This window comes from Medicago sativa, chromosome 2 (assembly GCF_051527215.1).
Source record: "Medicago sativa cultivar Bolivia chromosome 2, Bolivia_mono, whole genome shotgun sequence".
In the NCBI taxonomy this organism is placed as follows: domain Eukaryota; kingdom Viridiplantae; phylum Streptophyta; class Magnoliopsida; order Fabales; family Fabaceae; genus Medicago; species Medicago sativa.
The window spans coordinates 5,406,785-5,420,559 of NC_140750.1; the positions used below are offsets into that span (position 1 = coordinate 5,406,785).

At 33.5% G+C, this 13,775-nt stretch overlaps 2 protein-coding genes across 3 annotated transcripts; one reads left to right on the top strand and one right to left on the bottom strand.

Annotated features, from left to right (window-relative positions):
* The first annotated feature begins 4,200 nt into the window (after positions 1-4,200).
* On the top strand, positions 4,201-7,221 carry LOC146943882 (cold-responsive protein kinase 1-like). Of its 2 annotated transcripts, XM_085742181.1 has the most exons (7): positions 4,201-4,295; positions 4,425-4,542; positions 4,697-4,809; positions 5,572-5,782; positions 5,885-6,122; positions 6,212-6,362; positions 6,509-7,221. In XM_085742181.1, the coding sequence occupies exons 2-7, from the start codon at positions 4,461-4,463 to the stop codon at positions 6,824-6,826; spliced, it is 1,113 nt and encodes a 370-aa protein (XP_085598307.1). In that variant the 5' UTR covers positions 4,201-4,295; positions 4,425-4,460; the 3' UTR covers positions 6,827-7,221. The 2 variants fall into 2 exon arrangements, with proteins under 2 accessions (XP_085598307.1, XP_085598308.1); XM_085742182.1 differs by lacking the exon at positions 4,201-4,295 and having other exon boundaries at positions 4,421-4,542.
* Positions 7,222-7,968: 747 nt separating this feature from the next.
* Positions 7,969-11,833, bottom strand: LOC146943883 (clathrin light chain 1-like). Its single transcript, XM_085742183.1, has 3 exons — positions 11,375-11,833; positions 8,739-8,892; positions 7,969-8,641 (listed from the first exon to the last, which is right to left on the bottom strand). The coding sequence occupies exons 1-3, from the start codon at positions 11,734-11,736 to the stop codon at positions 8,216-8,218; spliced, it is 942 nt and encodes a 313-aa protein (XP_085598309.1). The 5' UTR covers positions 11,737-11,833; the 3' UTR covers positions 7,969-8,215.
* Positions 11,834-13,775: the final 1,942 nt, after the last annotated feature.

Here is a 13,775-nt window from a genome sequence, read left to right on the forward strand (position 1 = left end):
TCCGTGCAAGCCTAAGGGAGGTGTATTGAATTAGGATTTTAAAAGATTTTTTTAACATGAAAAAGTCTGGTGGTATTCAATCAAGAGTCAAGACTCTTTGCAACTTAAAAAAAGTTATGTGGTATTTAATCAAGACTCTTTGTCATTTAAAAGAAGTCTTGTGATATTCAATCAAAACTCTTATCACTTAAAAAATGAAGGATTGTTTAATAAATTGAATTTTGTGGGATTTTCTAGTGAAATTTTATCATGGAAAAGTCTTCCATAAAAACATGAGATTTCTTAGGATTGTTTTTTCTTTTAAGATTTTACTATATATATCTATATATATATATATATATATATATATATATGTATATATATATATACATATATATGTATATATATATATACATATATATGTATATATATATATACATATATATGTATATATATATATACATATATATGTATATATATATATATATATATATATATATATCACCAGTCATCACTTCCTTTCTTTCTCACTCTCTAGTGAAATTTTAAAAGAGTCTCTATTTAGAATATTGTAGGAGAGAGTGATATAATCATTTTTTCTCAAGATTTTTTTAAACAAAAATTATCCTTTAAAATCCCAATCCAATACACCCCCCTAAAAATAACTCAAGTTCACAATACAAAGAAATATAGATAGATACAAACACTAGCACATAAAATAAACATTAATTCTAGTTCAATAAAATTAAATACAGTCATCCACACAATATGTCGATGGCAATGTTTGAACCACCACTACTAACATTGTTGATTTAGATAACCGGATCATATGTAGCCTAAAAGGATCCATAGCTTGTATCCACTTCATCACTGTCAATGTTGGAACCACCGCTATGACTACTAGCAGTGTCGATTTCAATAACCGGGTTATATGTAGTCAAAAAGGATCTGTAACTTTCATCCACTTCATCACTGTCAGTTTCAATAACCGGATTATATTTAGCCAACAGGGAAATGTAATCTGCATCAACTTCATCATTGTCTGCATCTTCAATAAAAAAAAAAAACTTCATCATTGTCACTAATATGTACACCCAAAAGTAATTCACAATCTTCATTTGTATCATCATCTATTGTATGATCAGATTCAACAATTAAAATTGTTGTATTTTCATAAATTTTCATATTTAACTTTTTAGCACCAGCGACTTGATTGTGTTTCAAACTATCATTAATCGCCTCTCGCCTCCTCCATCGCCTTTCTAACCTTGTTCTTTTATCGTCGCGATTAGGACTTTTCAAATTATGCCTCATACTTGATTCCTCATTGAGTTTTTCCTTTCCAGCACACAACGGCACATATGGCTCCCATAGTTAGTAATTTGAGTGGCTTTTCTAAAATTGTATAAGCATCAAAATTTTCCTCACTCCCTATATATACTGACAAACCTTTAGCCTTGGCGGTTTGGTTCATTGTTTGACTTCCCTATGTTCCTTGTTGATCTTCAACATCTTTTTCCATCCCCTCATGTACATCAGATTGTTCAGCATTCAAAGCAGAAACACCACTCGCATCCTTGTAAGCTATTATTTGGTCCTTTGCATTGCACTTTCAACTTCATGTAGAATATTGGTTTTGCCATCAACTTTATCATTTCAGTTCAATATTGAATCTATTGTTTCGATAACATCAACAACAATATTAGAGTTTGACATTGACTCAATATCATCAATATTCCCAATCGGCATGTCAGGAAATATTGAATCAATTGTTTGTAATATGTCAGAAAATAGTGAACCCGCGGCCCCAGCAACATCCTCCAATGTGCAAGAGTGAGTACCAATTATTGATTGGTTCATCACTTCCCTTTCCGAATTCTCACTCCCAGCTTCTCCACTCAAATTCACCCCCACCCCCCCCCCCCCCCCCCCCCCCCCCCCCCCCCCAACACCTACCCTTACCGGAATCACCATAAGACATTTCATCATGAAGCTCACCCCCACATTCCACAGACCCATCTAGGGTTTCACCAACAACCGTGGTTGCACAAGTAGACAACAAACCCATTTATATCAGCGAGTTAAAGGCGGTGTGGTTGTGGTAGTCGGAGTTGGCGACAGGTCTCTGAGTGGAGGAGGGAGATGGAGTTTCCAGTTCAAGTGGGATCCGATCCGAGTAGAAAGGTTAGGCAGGGTGCTTTTGGCGCCACAACCTATTTTGAATTTTATAAAAAGGATAAGGATTTATATCATATTTGTTATATTATTGTTGTTATTGAAAAAGATAAACATGGTTTTTTGGATTTGTTGCAGTTTGAAAGTCATAACATGTACGCACGCGCACACATGCATGCACGCTCACACACACACGAACATACACACGTGTTATCCCATTTAAGTAATGAATGCTTCTAACATTTTAATGAATCAATCTAGTCTAGTATTAAAAGGACGAAAGATGGAGTTTTGTCTAAATTATACTATTGTTTGGGAGTTCAAGAACTACGAAAAAACTATGAACACTTTTCAAGAACTCTATGCAGACACACCTCCTTACTTTGCGGTACCCTCTCTGGAAGCTCCGGAAGGTGATAGGTTGATCCGGATCAACCTCCACCTATCGTGATTTCATCGGACATTCTTGAACGAAAGGAACAACTAATTTGAGTGATATTTAATACTTTTGAAGATCAATTTTGTTTCTTTGATATATATATTCTTTAATTATTTATTTTTTCAAAAAAATATTCTTTAATTATTATTTTTTTGTAGTGTTACAATGTAACGAGGCTAAAAGAAAAGAAAAAAAAGTGGAAGAGAAGAAATTAAGCTTGGAATTTTATATATTTTTATAAAGATTAAGTAGGCTCAATGTATTTTTAAACCTTTAATAATTTTTTAAAACCGTAATTATTAGTATTATACCGATAATAAGATCCAAACATTCAACCTCCTTATCCTCAGCGGCAAAGCTAATACAATTTTTACGAGGGGGCCAAATATAAAGAAGAAATAAAATATATTTTAAGAATTAATATATTAAACTTAATTAATAAGTAAAATAAGTTTGCAATAAATTTTCCTTATATTTAATGAAGCGACAACGAAGAAAATAAAATCTAACAATAATTATTTATAAAATTTGTACTCTATGAAGTTTTAACAAGTCAAATTTATTTATAATTGACACTAAACTAAATAGATTATAAGTATTTTCTTTAAATAATCTCTCTTTAAACCAACAAAATTGTTTAGAGTGGCCAAGTAATATATTAATGGGGTAGCTATATTTTAAAACTATACAAATTATGCAAGGTTTATTTTTCTTTTGGGGTAGCCAATGCTACCCCATTGTTATGAAGGGATTCGCCCCTGCTTATCCTCATATGTTAACTTCACGATCAAGCCTTCAAAGCAAATCAACTTGCCAATGCCCCATTTTCAACCTACTTTAAATTTGGTTAGGGTAGATTGAACCTATTGAAAATTGCAAGAGGTAGGTTAACGGACTCGTTAATTGGTTCACCCAAAAATAGATTAAAAAAAGTTTTTATTGTGCATTTTAAACTAATCCATATCACTCAAAAAATTCCCTAGACTTATGGGATTCCTAAGCTATATTACATCTAAATTAATTCGTTTATGAGTCTACTAATGATAGTATAAAATTACAACGAAAAATATCAAAGTGAATAATTTTAGTTTTATTGGTCTCATGGAGAAACTTTCATTGAATCAACCACTTAGTTATGAAATTTTAGATATCAAAACAAACAAAAAAAAATATATTGAAAGAAATTGACAAAATTTGAAAATGAAAACATTTGATTATTATATTCATGATTTGACTGAAATTACATTGAAAAAATCAATATACTCCAGAATATTTATTTTAAGTCAACTGAAAATTACGGCAAAATTCTTGATTCATTGAAGAAAAATCTATGTTTTGGCCTTTTCAAAAATAAAAACAAAAAGTGAAAAAATGTACATAACTGTTTAGACAACTTTGTCATACATAGGAGGAAGGAATAATAAAGTACTAGGAGGTAGTGGATGTGTCACTTTCTGCAAACAGTGGTGACATCTGGAAAATCATAGCATGATATTTATGACCATTTCTATTTCTTCATTCTTATTCATTTCAGCCACCAGCTCCATTAATATAATCTAAAGCCGGCTGCTAAATATTAACTTTTTTTCAAAAGTCAAATTATTGTAGTGTTTATTTCTGCATTCAACTATAAGGTCTATTCCATTCACACATTTGTTTCCATTTCGTTTCCAGCTGTATTTTTATCTAAATTTGATCAAAGGTTATACTCCTTTTTGTTTTTTTATTGTTTTTTCTTTGTCTTATTCTTAAATTATTTGAGTTGAAATTAAATATACTTTGTATGTTTTTTTTGTCATAAATTGACTTAGAATGTGATTATGTATTGCAGATTACAGAATAGAAGTGATATAGCAACAAGACCATTATGAGGTGTGGCTGCTTTGGAGCATCTAGAACTAGAAAGAAGGAAAGTAAACCTTCTGATTATATTTCTGGTGAAATTGAAGGTGAAATTCTAGTTTTTACTTTTAAGGCCTTCAACAATTCTACAAAGTTTGTGTAATTTCCTTAGTGATTAAACATCTTTGATCAGTGTAGTGGTTAATTGCTTTTAATTAAACTGAAAATTTCTTAACCTACAGTTCCTTTTTTGTTGTGCAGGTTATCCTTTAGATAATATTAGGCATTTTTCTGATAAAGAATTGAGCTTGGCAACTGATAATTATCATTTAGGCAATAAGATAGGAAGGGGAGGCTTTGGAACTGTTTACCAGGTATTTAGGTTACTCATCCTTCAATTTTTGTTGAAGTTTTCTAGTATATAACATTAGGAATGGTTGTCTTAAGCTTATGCAACATTAATATTGTTTTAGCTGTCCAGTTAATTAGTAAAAAAAATTGGAAAAGGTAAATTATTATTAACGGCGACACTAATAACCATCCATACCACTGGGCTGACACTTCATGCACAAAATTTTAAAAGCACCTACCGTGGGGCTCGAACTCACGACCAGCTAAACAGGCTTCTTTTTTTAATATTGACTATTGAGTCTTGACGACATTATGTGCTAGCTTACTTTCGATGACGAAGAGTATATGTTTCCAAAAAATCAGGGCCGGCCCATAGCCCGTCGAGGCTGGGCGACGACACCGGGCCTCCAATTTTTTGGGGCCCAAAATATATTTTTTTTATATGTAAGACACGAAAATAATGGTTATATATCTAATAAAAACGAATTATTTCAGTCTGTACAGCTTGCTTTAGTGGCGTGGCCACTTTTTGTTGAGTGTGAGGTCATGTGACCCACCAAAGTATGATTTATAATTTTATTTTTTTTAAAAATGGCTTATTTATTTTTTTTGGGGCCCGGAATTTAATTTTTTTTGCATCCCTTATAAAATTAAAACCGGGCCTATGAATTTGTTAAGACGGCCCTGCAAAAAATGACATCACAATTTACCATGTTATATGTCTTTTTAATTTACTAGTATTGGTAAGCCATTCTAAGTAAATATCAATGTGACAATTTTGCTAGGGAACATTAAAAGATGGAAGAAAGATAGCAGTGAAGCCTCTTTCTGTTGGATCAAAGCAGGGAGTTCGCGAATTTTTGACTGAAATTAAAACCTTATCAAATGTTAAACATTCAAACCTTGTTGAATTGGTTGGATTCTGCATTCAAGGACCTAATCGTACTGTAGTATATGAGTATGTTGAAAATGGCAACCTACATACTGCATTACTTGGTAAATTATTTTTTCAACTCAACTGCTTAGTGTGAATTATCATATCACATCATATAAATATCATATCATGCCACATATTAAATTAATTCAATGATTTTGTAGGCAAAAAGAGTTTAAGCGTCAAGATGAAGTGGAGAGAGAGATCAACTATTTGCATCGGTACCGCGAAGGGTCTTGCATATCTTCATGAAGAGCTTGCACAACATATTGTACATAGAGACATCAAAGCTAGCAATGTGCTACTTGACAAAGACTTTAATCCGAAAATAGGTGATTTTGGGATGGCCAAATTATTTCCAGATGATATCACTCACATCAGCACAAGAATTGCCGGAACAACGTATGTGTATATTTAGTTTTGATGTTTATAATTGGACTATAAAAGTGATGGATAATTTACACTGCCTTTGGTTTTCTTTATTTCAACAGTGGTTACTTGGCACCAGAATATGCATTAGGTGGACAGTTAACCAAGAAGGCTGATGTATACAGTTTTGGAGTTCTTATACTTGAAATAATAAGTGGTAAAAGCAGCTCAAGGACAAACTGGGATGGATCACATAAATCCCTTCTAGAATGGGTACACAAATCTCAATTTCCTATATTTATAAGTTTTGCAACATTATACATTTAATGTTTTTTTAGGTCTACAAATGAATATTATTTAAGCCTATGAAATCTTAAACATCTCCTTATCATATATTGATGATTATGTGTTCTTAACAGGCATGGCAACTTCATGAAGACGAGAAATGGTTGGAGCTAGTAGATCCGGAGATGGAAGAATTTCCTGAGAAAGAGATAATCAAGTACATTAAGGTTGCCCTTTTCTGCACACAAGCTGCAGCAAGAAGAAGACCGTTGATGACTCAGGTTGTGGATATGCTCTCAAAGGAAATTCAGCTCAATGATAAACAACTAACAGCACCAGGATTGTTCAATTATGATGCAGGAGAAACTTCTCAGAAGAAATCAAATCCTGAATCTTTAGTTTATCACACTAGTTCTACTCAGCCTAGTATTACCGAGGTTACAGCTAGGTGATAATGCTTATATTATTCTTTTGTGTGAATTGCAGAGTTGTAAAATGAAAGAAAAATGTAATTATTTTTTTTTAAATAGAAATTAGTAGATTAGTCCAAGCGGCGGTGAGGAACTTGGTTCTCCTTGATTAAGATCTTGGATTTGCCATCTATAAGTGAGAAAGATAGATGCACAGAGAGCTTTGCCATCTATACAGTGGACAAGTTCATTCAGCTCGACTCGAATTTGTCAAGGTGGTTTAACATAACTTCTAGATACTGAGGTCTAGACTCTAGATCCAAAAATTGAGAAGATAGTTTACATTATATTAATCTGTTTTCTTTGATAAATCTTTGTAATGATATGTTATATTAACTGATATATCAATGAGAAAACAGACAATCGAGTTGCTTTGAGTCTGACTATATTTAATTTCTCATATGCTCTAGCAATAAACACAACAGAAGTCTTCAAGTAAATCATACAACTAGAGCTATAAGGTCTGAAACCTCGGTTGAAACATTGGAGCCTTTAAATTGTGCATATCTTATTCATTACCTTTTCATTTTTTTTTTTTTGTCAATAATTTATGATCGGGGAAAAACAAGGCTAATAGTAAGTGCTGAACCGTTGAATTTGAATTTGGACTAGTGGTGAGAAATTTGAGTAATTTACTTAGAATCATTAGTTTGAATCTTATCGTTACTATTGTGCATAACAAAAATTTAATACAAGCAAATCCAACACCACAAAAAGTTCATTTGATTGGAAAGACTACTTTGACGACATCCAACCAAATATTGATTTCCAGCCAAACACCTTCCAATCAATCAAGCAACCAACAACCTAACCTACGCTGACTTACATAATCCTAACATATATATAGACTCGTACATCAACTTTTAGTTATAAGTTTTTGACTAAAAGATAGTTATCAATTTATCCACTCTCAATTAACTTTATACATTGTTATACCAATTACTGTGTGAAAATCACAAGGGAAAGTTCAAATGTGAACAGAATGGAGACTCAGCAACTCATGGACCAGCTTCCCTCTTAATAAGTTCGACCAAAACATGCCTATAAAGGTCGATTACTTGTGTTATAGACAATGACTGGGATCAAGCATACACCAATAGAAAAATTGACACTTGGAAAATATATCAGGTCCCAAAAAGTCAGCAATCTCATGATCATGAAGTCAATACACATCTATTTATAACCATGAACACTGAATCTACATGTCATAATTGTCTATAATATATTTAATTCATTAAAACCTTTAATGCAGGTACTACAATGCAACCAATAAGCATTAGGAACTAATAACACGACCAAGAGATTCATTGAACACTGCATGTGCAAAAAGGGATATCAGACAAATGATTGAGAGAAGGAAACGAGGCAAAATTATGCAGCAGGTTGGTCCTCGGTCGCAGAGGCTTCTTTCTGGGGTTCCTCTGCTGGGCCGTTAGAGGCCACATCCTTTGGTTGTGATCCTGATGCACCTTCAGCTGCTGACCCAGTTACTTTAGATGATGTTTCTTTTCCATCCTTTGCGTCTTTAGCATCTTTAGCAGGAGCAGGTGGTGGGGGAATCATGTGAGGTGGTGGTGTATGCTTCAGCTTTAGCAGTATTTGTCGCATCCTGGAAAGATCTGTGGGTTTGCCGGGCTTAGGGCCTTGGACAACAGTGATTGACGGCTTCTTATCCTGATCTTTTTTGCCTCTCCTCTTTTCAATGTTGGCAACCTCACGAGGAATGAGCTCTGCAATTGTCTTCCAATAAGCTTTGTCTGCCTCTTTGTGAAACTTCTCTTGATTAGCTACGAATAACTGCTCCATAGACAAATTTCAATTTATATTCAGATTACATGAGCATAAGAAAATGCATCAGTCAAAAAAGATAAATCAAAATGCTGGTAAATCCTACCTTCTCCCTTTCTCTATTTTGAACCTTGTTAGTCTCAACATTAAGCTTCCTTTTCTCATAGAAAGCCACCTTATACTCCTCAGCCTCCTCAATAATCTTCAATCGCATTTCTTTTTCCCTTTTCTCCTTCTCCTCTAGCTCAATGGCATTTTGACTGTACAAGGAAGGCCAAAGACATTCATTGTGTCATGACAACTGAGTTCAGCAAAACTTAATAGCTCCTAAATCTTTATTGGACTAAAATCAGAAATTATGAGAACTATTGTTCTTTGTTTAAGAATAAGCTTGCCTCTAATAACTTTACAAACAGGAGATTTACATTACCAGCATTAAATTTTTTGGCTCAAATTTATTAATGTTATTAACTATACTAGTGTGAAGAGAAGCTTTGGAGCAATGGTTGAAGTTGCTGCCGTATGAAATCACTGGTTCAAATAGTGCAATCAGCCTCTTGCAAATACAAGATAATTGCCCATAATAAACACATAATGGATCCCATGCTCCCTTATTGTAACAGGAATTTATAACAATAGGTTGCCCTACGTTAACTATGCTATGACTATATCGCATTGACCTATTATTTTAGGTTGTAATAGGAAGTAGCAATTTACAGCTATTTTTTGAAATCTATAACACTGAACTCTAAACATTTTATCTAGGCTCCAACAAAATACATAAATGTTTCCTAATAAGCATGAACCTTGCCATTAATATAAATATTTCATATCGAAATTAAAATCCTAATTTTTGTATTGTTACTTGATCCTACATAAAAAATTGATCACACGGTATACAAATCAAAACAACACAAATTCATTTTTTTAACCATAGGACAGTTGCTCGGCGTGATATGTCAAATATTATAAAGCTTTCAAATCAAACAGATGAGCAATCATGGAAAATTGACTAGAAATAGTAGGGTAAAGTGTTGTGACTGTAAGGAAGACGCGATCATTGTAAAACCATATAAGATCAATGTTTTTTTACTCATAAAAGAGCAATGCTAGCCAACAATCTTCAACACACTATTCCGAAACACCCTTTATTATTAAGTTAAATCCATGCAAGTCTCATTAAACTATGTGAGTGTCACTGCTCAGTTGATCGACCCTACTCCTTATCCAGGGAAACTCAAGAATTTCCCCTAACCATAAAGATCGTGTTGAAAAAGGTATGTTAAAAAGCGTATCTCACTGTATAAATCGTGAAGGGCAAGACCCTTTATCTCAATGTAAAACAGACAAGGTATTTAGGGAAAGTATAAACATGGATAGGGGAGGAATATGTTAGGGCCATGAAGACCTGCTTATAACATCTAGTAACACATGTTTACAAGAGTTAATTTCTTTTTTAGTTTAATTACACAGTACACTCAATAACATCAGCATATTTGCATAACCAGATTTGTCCAATATCTATCGCTCTGTAAATTACATCAGAGGAAGAGGGAGAGAGAAAAACAGAAAGAGAAACATACAGAAAATTATGCCATGATTATCTATTATAAAAACCCACTGGACTAAGGGTTCATTTGTTTTGGATTTTTTTAAAAAAAAAAAATAACTATTTTTTTACCAAAAAACCACTTTTATTATTCTAATAGTGTTTGTTTCAGATTTAAAAAAAAAAAAAAAAAAAAAAAAAAAAAAAAAAAATCATTTTTAACCTCAAAATGATAAGTTATTACTAGTAGCTTTTCCAAAATCTATTTTTTCTAAAAACAAGGAGCTCAAGTGTAAGAACTTCAAATCTTAAAAAATGCACCCTAAATCTTAGAGAACTCGGAACTTTCATGCTATATTTATCATAAAAAGCTCACAAAAATTTAAGAAATGTGTTCAAGAGGATCTGATGCGATCCTCATCAAGATTTATTATGACCCAGTTTTTTGTAAATTGCTAGACAGATCCAAGTTCAACAGGGGAGATATCCAAAACCCAATAATGTTACCTTAAATATGACCATCCAATCCAGCTTCAAATAACAAGGCGTCACGTAATGACTACCCTTTGGTTAACATACAAATTACAATCCAATAAAGTGAACAGTACACGCGAAAAGCCTAAAAAATGTTTAATTTGAACCGAGATTTTTCTACATGAAACAATCGAACTCGGTATCCTGGGGTGTATAACACGCGCAACCAAGATTGAAATCTAAGTGCAACTACCACCATAATCTTTTCTGTGCCATGGAATTTACCCTAACGAATACCTCACCGCAGATCCAACTTCCATTACCATAAGTAAAATATCAATTATTCCTCTTTCATATTACAAATTCAAACTTCTTCCACCCAAAGATACTCTTGATACCAGTATATACAAATCAATTCCTCCCTAGCATAGAATTTTACTAATTTTCAAACGAAAATTATATTTCATATCTTACTATAGCTCAACTAACTACCACAAGTAAAATCGCAATAGCAATCGCAATTGCAATTGCAGCTAACTAATTTCATCAATTCGTTTGTTTCTATCGATAAGATCAAGTTTCATCAATTCCTAATTCATAATCCTAATTACTTACAAAAACCGCAAAAAACTTCATAATCGAATTTCTAGGTCAAAGCAAAGTCATTACAGTCACAGATCTAAGCAAATTCAAACAAGATCCAACAAAATTCAACTTACCGGCGCCATTCACGAAGAGCGTAACCTTCCTCCGACTCCATCTCACCAGGTGGAGGAAGGATCGGACCATCAGAAACAAAAACACCGTCATCATCACCATAACCGTTTCCGTTATCGTTCCCGTTTTCTACAGTAACCGATTCAAACGGAGAAGGAGAGTAACCAGGATTGGGATCACTGAATCCGTAGATCTCCGGTGAAGTAGTTTCAGCGGCGGAGTGATCGACGGTGACATCGCCGTCGAAATTGGAGTAACCACCGTAACCGGAGAAGGTGTCGTCTTGATCGGAGGCGGCGAAGTTGTGAGGAGAAGATGAGTTGACGTTCAAGTCGTCAGTGAAAGCGTCGAAGGAAGAAGACATATCTGCGTGTTTCTCTCTCTAGAAATTCGGTTTCTCTCTCTTGCAATGAAATGAAATGTGCTAATGGCTTTGTTTGGACGTGAAGTTCAGTGCTGTTGGCTCTACACTTTTCTTTTGACTTCTTTAATACTACTTCATCATGATCAAATTTAAACAAAAAAAGTGGAAACAAGAAAAAAGAAAAAATGTAAGAAAATGTGCTCAAACTTTTTTTTTTTTTTTTACAAAATCAAGAGGATATTCATTCATTCAAATTGATAGAGTACATCAGATGCAAACATCGCTAATAACGTAAGGGGTGAATCTGCGAACAAACTCACAACACCCTAGTTAATAGCATATAACGACAAAATGCCTACACATAATATGATAAAATCTAAGTCACCGAAATACACATGCTTCCGGATCAACGTTGACATCCAAATCATTGATTGATGTCGATCTTTCAATAAGAGCTAAACGAACACCGTGACAAGACGCGAAATCAAACGCCGCACAAGACAACTAACAAACACAACGACTAGATCACAAAAAACACAACAACAAAAACTTGATAGATGTGAAAACCACTAATTTAGATTTAAAGAAAATGGGAAAAACGATGTAGAAGGGTGATTTTAGGTCAAAGAATGACCTAAAACCACCCCTCCTCAATGAATGAAGGAGAAAGAAAGTTTAGAAAGAAGTTGGAGTTTCACTCACTAGAAAACTAAGGTCGGCTGTATACCATTGAGTCGCAAACTTATTTATATAACTATAAAAAAATTGTGCTCAAACTTTTTATAAAGTCTATTTGATTAAATAAATTAAACTAAAGTTTACAAAAAGACTATTAAACATGTTAGGTTGGCCCGTAATGTTTCAAAAAAAAATGTTAAGTTGGTCTACTAAATTTTTATATATAATATATCTTTTATTATTGATATTGTTGAAGTTTATTTTATAAACCCGCGTCTTCGTATGATTTGTTTATATAGTATAAGGTATACTAGTTTGGTTATACATTAGCAGGATTTCGTCATTTAGTAGTAGACATATTCATGTGTTTTGAACCTTATAAGATTTGACCTATTTAGTAGTAGGTTTGAAGGTGGTGAAGCCGAGGTTCTATTGGAGTAGAGTAAGGTTTAGCTCAAAGAAGACCTGCATCTTGAAGAAGATTCAATGTATATTTCCTTTGGCATAAAGAGATTCCAGTTTGTGATCTGGCAACTTCACACTAGTACAAAAAACACTTATTAAATCAAACATTTTAAATGGGTTGCTATCCACTTGATTTAAAAAGAAGAAAAGTGGCAAGGTTTTTGTTTAGAAAGAATTTAAATGGGGTAACCAGATTAAAAAAGTATTTTAATTAAATTAAAATAAAATTAAAATGAAACACGGAGGCCTTTTCTCAAATCCATCTCTGGATCTGATTAACTCAACTATGTAGCCTTCTCTCTCAATTTCATCTCTCTCTCTCTCTCTCTGAAACCCTAACAAGTGTCGCCTCCCCCTCTCTCTTACGGCACCGCATTTCTTCACCCAGAATCTTCAGATCCATCATTTCGAGATCCATCCTTTAGCTTGCGACGAGTTTCTGCCCCTTGGTTCAGATTCATCAAATCCATCAGACCCAGAATCATTAGATTCCCATCGATGCTTCCTTCAATTTCCCGATTGAGGTATTATTCGCTCAAATTCGAATCTATTTACTCTGATTCCCGATTAAGGTATTATAGAGAGATTTTAAATGGGGTGAACCGATTTAAATTAAAAGATTTTGACTCTTGTTAATCTTTTTTAAATGGTATCAACCGATTTAAATTAAAGGATTTTAAATGGGGTGAACCGATTTAAATTAAACGATTTTAAATCGGGTAAAGGGTGGAGACTTAAAATCAGAGTCAGTTTTTTAAATCGGCCACCTATAAGTCGGATCATGAACTGATTTAAAAAGTCATTTTCACCCCATTTAAAAAGTGTTTTCTGCACTAGTGTCAAATCCAAAGAAATATTTGAGAGTTCCCAGATCCTTGATGCTAAATTTATCATTA